We start from the raw sequence: 6,432 nt of genomic DNA on the forward strand, positions 1-6,432 counted from the left end.
TATAAGGCAATTATGGGAATCATGTTTAAGATACTTCTATAGGGCTGTTAAGCACTATAATCACTGCTAGAATTAGGAGGCTCCCTAGATTTTCAGAGGCTTTCAGAGATTTTCAGAATTAGGAGGCCCTCCTAATTTTTCAGAGCCTCCTAACATGGATTATATATTGATAGAAGCCTCCTAGTTGGAATAAAAAAAAATATATATATATATGTATATATATGTATATATTGCTATGCTTTGATATTAAAATGCTATGCTTTGTTAATATGCGAGTTTAAAACTCATTTTACTTAATATAAAGCCAGCACTTTGATCGAGCATTTGTCAAAGAATTATGACTAATGTGAAAGTTGAAGAGAGCCAAACTTGTGCTATGCTCATTTGGGAAAGCAACTTCAAAACTAGAGTTGGAGAGCTATGTAAGTGATTTGTAATTACTAATAACTGGTTTATTTTAAGTTCAAATCAAAAGAAGACGCTCTCTTAACCTAAAATTTTATGTAATTAACTCAATTATGTAAATACTTTCCACAAAATATTTAAATTTTTTCAGTGCTTCCAACATGAGAATTTTCAAGTGCAAGCATACTTTTTCACCTTATTTAGTGTGAGATGTTGCTTTATATTTGTTTTAAACTTTCAGAAATTTGGCATAAAATTTGGCTAAAAAAGGCAAATGCTTTAGTGATGCCAGTAGCTTTATGAAAGGATCTACAGTTTCGCACATTCATAATACGTGAAACAAATATATAAAAAGCATTATACATCCTTGCTGGTTTTTGCATCATCATACAGAAACAAAGTTTGCTTAGTTGGTGGAACATTGCTTTAGCGATGTGATAAGTTGCTCGAGTTAGTGCAATCAATTTTTTTGACATTCGTATTATATAACTACAATTAAGTTAGTTAACACCAATTGGCGTATCTAACCCATTCTTTGCAAAAACATCGCAAAGCTGAAATATATTTAATTTCTTCTCTGAAAACCAAAATTCGAAACAAACTTTCTTTTCAGTTTAGTGTAATGAATTTTTATATAAAAACTAGTACTCTGGCAGTTCAGTGTGATGTGGGAGATCATCAAGTGGCACTATAAAATACTATCTGTGCAATCTTTCTGAAGCATCGGAAATTGGCTAGTTAGTACAGATGTTAGAGTGTCAGTCTACCAATCTAAAGGTCAATAGTTCAAGCCTTGTGGACAGAGGTCTTTCATCCCAGCCTCTGACCCCTACCCCTTGCGGGAGTGTTAAGTCTAACAATTAGAAGTACATTTATCCTTCATTAAATGTCACTGGAATCGGTGTTTTATGTTTGGTAGGATTTTTAATTGGTGGTTTAGCCACAGATTTACTCCTAAGGATTACCTTGTACAAACAGTACTAGCTTCTCACGTTTGTTGGGTACCTTTGGGGTGTAGCTATGGTTACATGCCTTAACATGGTAACATGCATCTTACTAGATCGGGTGAAGCATTTCAATTATTTACCTTTTTACATCGATAGTGGCCATTTACAGTTACTTTGGATATCATTTCATATATCACAAATACATTATGGTTTGTGTTGATACCATATATTTGTGTAATAAGAGGTTTGTAGGCTATAAGTTGATTGTTCCAGCGTAGTTTCAGGAAATAACCTCCATACTGCGTATGCAAGTCACGACACTACATCAACATCAAGCCTTCTCAAACTTCTGGAGAGCTGCAATTTCAGAATCCTCTGTAGCTTCTTTCCTTTGATGCAAAATTTCATCACCCTGCAAAGCACACGCTGCCTTTGTAACAAAAATACATGCGCATTAAAATCCTCAGATCCTATGGGTGTGTGTTCAGGTAAATCTAATGCATTTGCATTTCCAAGAAAAACTGTAGCTGATGCAAGGATAGTTGCGAAGCAAGCATCCTAGGCTTGGAGTATTCTAGAATTTCCACACAAAAAGGCTTAAATATTGGCACAATTTAATAGTGTAATAATAATAATTTGTAGCAATAGATTCTGCTTACCTGGGTAACACCCCATGCATCAGACTTTGAGTAGGCAGAGCAATATGGCCGACCAGAAGCGGGTTTTAACGTCTCCCAGTATTCACGTGATGCTCTGCAATATCAAGAACAAGGTTTGTGCAACAGCGGGAAATAGTTGGTGCGTTGCTTCTGTGTCACACTTTATGTAATTCCATGCAACATCTACAAAAAATTACCTGGCTCGAACCCATGGCTTGGTGTGCATTTTTAATCCATCTCCCCACATGTCATGCTTATTATGACCTTCCGGGAGTTTGCCTCTCTCTTCCGCTAGCTCTTCAGCAACAGCTCGTATGTGGTATGGTTCAAATCCACAGCATCCTCCAATATACCGAATTCCCATGTCATAGGCTCGACGGGCGTAGGCATGGCAGTCCCACCTTGTCAATATTCTTGGTTCCAAACCTATAGCGTAAACATATCGATAGTTGTGTTACCAGACAAATACTAACCCGACGTAAAAATTTTTGCCTACTACAACGGAAAGACCATGGAGCCATTGCCATGACAAATCACGCTTAGAAACAATTTTGGTAGGTTTTAGTACAATTTCTCCAAACAACTGTTGGGTTCTGGGAAAATGAGCATGAATTGTTTGTAGTACCCTGACGTTTAATTAATGACATATAGAGTTAACAATATACTTTGACCAATTTAGTAACTACTTTCTGAGCTGCATTTGGGGACTACATTTTATGACTCACTGAAGGGAAATTCGGGTAGGTCAATGAATCCTTGCTTGCTTGCATCGGGTGTGAGGTAGGCCAGAGGTTGCACCATCATGTGCACATTTAGATTGGCTTTTGCTAAACCTTCTTTTACCAGCTGCATGGCGTCCAGAAGAGTCATGGGGTCAAAATGGCAGTGAACTCCCACAATTTTAGAACCTGGCAGAGTAAAAAATGGGATTAATAATTGCAACAAGTTAATAAGCCAATCAAATGATATTTTCTCCAGATCAAACATAGAATCCTAAATCCATAACATTAATAAAGTTGAATTGAACAAAATGTTTAGATTATGTCGTTTCTACTTGGAATGGACATTTATTTATGTATTGCACCAGATATTGTGCTGTTCCAGACAAAAAAATTAAAAACTCCTTCAAAACAATTCCTCTATTCTATCAAACAATTTATATAAGATATAAAAATCATTAATATTTTCTCAACTGCGCTAGGTTATTTATCACATGAATTCTAAAGTATCTTGCCTGCGTTAGCCATGCGCACAGCGCAATCTCCTGTGCTCACTCCATGGAGATCTCCCTCTGGACCGATACACATGGTTGATCCAACTGGGAGACCAGTTTTGCATGCTTCTTCAATGGCCCATTCCATTTCTTCAATGTGTTCAAAGTACTACAAAAACAAAACCTATGTGAATGGGAAATGGTGGCCTATTGAACTAACATATCTCCAAACATTTCAAGTTTACTGCTTGTTATTTCAAGTACACGCTCGCTTACCTCACAGACAAGAAAGTCTACTTTGTTTTTGACAAACTCGTCAAGCTGTGTTTTAAACTGGGCCTGTACAGCCTCCTTGCCGGCACCGCTGAGGTAACTCGGTGTCTGACTGATGCCTCCAGCAACCAGAGCATCTCCTTCAGCTGCTACTTCGTGCGCCAATGCACAAGACGCGCTATTAATACCGGCACACTAAAACAAAGTTTTATGTAATAGTAATAATAATATTGTGTAGTAATAGCAGAATTAGCAGACACAGAAGTACAGAAGTCGGCAATTCTAGGAACAGCACAGATTTGTGAGAACAAGACGTTGATAACTCCATGGTCTTTAGATAACTCACTTACATTCGATCCTTAAGGTTGTGATAAAAACCTCCCAAAATAATAGTACTTCATGGTATGTGCAGCCGTAGTCTAGACCACCCGATTTGCAAACAGCTTGGAGTTCAAATCCCAATAAAGGCCACCGGTGGTGACTAGAATGACATCCAACCTTACATTGCTCTCTGCAACTAGGCATGTCTCCAGTTGTCGCGATTTCCTTGCCACCGGACTCAGACATGTCCAGCCAAGATTATAGAGCCATTGTTTGTGCAACATTGCTCTTCAAAAAGAACATACAGCTTTTGCAGTCTCGGCTGACATCGTACTCGTTCTTCAAGAGATTGCTTCACAGCCATCATAATTCATAATGATAATAATAGTGTTTATAATTAGAAATTAATATTAAACATTCAGAACATACACTTAGTTTAACCCTTTCGGTGCCATAGACGCATAAATGCATTTTCTATGGTCGAGTGCCGTAGACGCATAATTGCAACTTCCCAGCAATTGCGTAGTAATTTCAGTTTATTATTCGTTGACAACATAACCCACGGTCTTTAGGACTTTCATGATATTGACAACATTGTCCGAAAATATCTCTGTAAAATTAGCCTAAAATAACGAAGCAATTATGAACTTTTGTTTGAGAACTACTAACCTAAAAACAAACATTTTTGTGTAAGTTTCGCTAAGTACCGCGCAAGTCAGAAAACAGGTAATTACTTATGTCGATGACGTTATAGCCAATTCAGATTTAGATTCGTGATTATACAGATAATTAAAGTAGCAGCAGTGACTCTGATAGCGGTGAAAGTAATGGTTTTGTAAGAGTAAGGAACATTGTGGAGGATCGTCTTAGCTTCGTAGCGATCGCTTCACATAGCTTTATCATCGCACAATGTATAGATACATTGAATTTTTTGCATAGCAGTGTTAGTTAAAATGTTGGCAAAATAAAATATGTTACAAAAAATGATCTAGATAAAGTTTGACATTGAAAAAATATTGTACACATATCATGAAGCAATATTGGCAATTCAGTAAAATGGCTGGCACTAGGCTGATAGCTAAATTTGTACATGGATGGCACTGAAAGGGTTAAAGTAAATACTCTGACAGACAGCATGAAATATGCTGACCTCAACTTTAGCTTGTAGAAGTTAGACATAGTAATCATGAGAATTGTTAAAACCATCAGACTTCAAAACATAAACTTACAGTTAGTTTCTCTGATGCATAGTTTCCCCTGTTAGCTAGCTTGTCATCACTAGCGTAGAACGTAAATGCCTGCATGACATCAGATCCTGCCCTCAGGAACTCTCTGTGAAGTTGACGCACTACAACCCAGAAGTAGGTAATCAGTAAGCCTGACTTTCCGCACTCCAATTCTGATGTGAATTTTCTAGTTTTACCATCTAGTTGAAAATTCTTTGTAACGATCTAATGCATTGTTTGTTAATATTGTATTACCTGCTTCAGGGTTTTCAACACTAGCTTCTGGCGTCCATGGTCCTGCCTTGACATAGCCTCGTTTCTCCAAGGCGAACACGAAACCACCGTCACCAATCACAACTCCCTCATCCAGACGTTCAAGAATACCCTACAAGATACAAACGATGGTAACACAATCTAATGCTTAGTGCTGGCAATTACCTATAGCCACATAACCAACTCCAAACTACTGTCACAGCATGGTAACTTACCTTCTTTCCAGACATTGTTGTGAATCTGTGACTCAAATTGGCACAATCCTACCAGTTGCAACTTACTTGCACAGCAGTGAACCTGAGACAATTTCACGCTGGTGCTCTGCCAGTATTTATAGTCTAGCGTAGGGGCCAGGAGTGTAGTAGTACCCCCCTTTAAATTCTTACATCTAATGCATAACGGCTTAAGAAAACAATAGGAATCATATAACTATGAAATTTCTCCACCCTTTCCAAAAATACATCAGAGCTTTATGCAGTAATTGGCCAATATCTCAACAGCCTAACTAATAGCTTTAAAGCTTTCTAGCTAATAACTAATCCTTCAATTGTTGAAGCGGGCTGTCAGAGCATGGCAATACTGAGGAGTAGTTTGATGATATGAACTCCGCCACCTCTTGGCAGACGATACTCGCTGTTTATTTTTATATATCAAATTACAACAACAGAGAGTGAACACAGATACTTGTGGTCACTCTCTGTCATGCCAATCTCCAGTTAAAACTACACGCGATGAAGAGCTGAAGGAACGCTCTTGGCCGCATCTATCGTAATGAGAATAACTGCTTCACTAATATTGTTAGTATGTCACCTCTTATGATGCTGGGGCAGGTCTCTTAGTTTTTACATAGAACTCCATTTTTTAGCTGTTTCTATGAGCCACTGCTTTCGAAATTTTGTGATTTCACAACACTGTTGTCTATGGAAACAGCTGATAGATATCAGTTGTGAGTATAAATAATTTAAAGAACATAATAAAAATTATAAAAAAATTTACACATATTGGTAGCCCATATGTACGTATGTTGAATAAAAACTTATACTCCAAAATGTCTGAGTCATAGGACTACCTTATTCCAAAATAGTTTAGTAAGAAAATGGCATCACTCTCAGCGT

General features: G+C 37.6%; 1 protein-coding gene across 1 annotated transcript; it reads right to left on the bottom strand.

Moving 5' to 3' along the window:
• Nucleotides 1-1,556: 1,556 nt before the first annotated feature.
• Nucleotides 1,557-5,678, bottom strand: LOC137395009 (betaine--homocysteine S-methyltransferase 1-like). The gene is made up of 9 exons (XM_068081790.1): nucleotides 5,533-5,678; nucleotides 5,300-5,429; nucleotides 5,048-5,166; nucleotides 3,501-3,692; nucleotides 3,246-3,393; nucleotides 2,737-2,919; nucleotides 2,209-2,437; nucleotides 2,012-2,105; nucleotides 1,557-1,764 (listed from the first exon to the last, which is right to left on the bottom strand). The coding sequence occupies exons 1-9, from the start codon at nucleotides 5,545-5,547 to the stop codon at nucleotides 1,684-1,686; spliced, it is 1,191 nt and encodes a 396-aa protein (XP_067937891.1). The 5' UTR covers nucleotides 5,548-5,678; the 3' UTR covers nucleotides 1,557-1,683.
• Nucleotides 5,679-6,432: the final 754 nt, after the last annotated feature.

Source organism: Watersipora subatra, chromosome 4, assembly GCF_963576615.1.
Source record: "Watersipora subatra chromosome 4, tzWatSuba1.1, whole genome shotgun sequence".
Taxonomy (NCBI): domain Eukaryota; kingdom Metazoa; phylum Bryozoa; class Gymnolaemata; order Cheilostomatida; family Watersiporidae; genus Watersipora; species Watersipora subatra.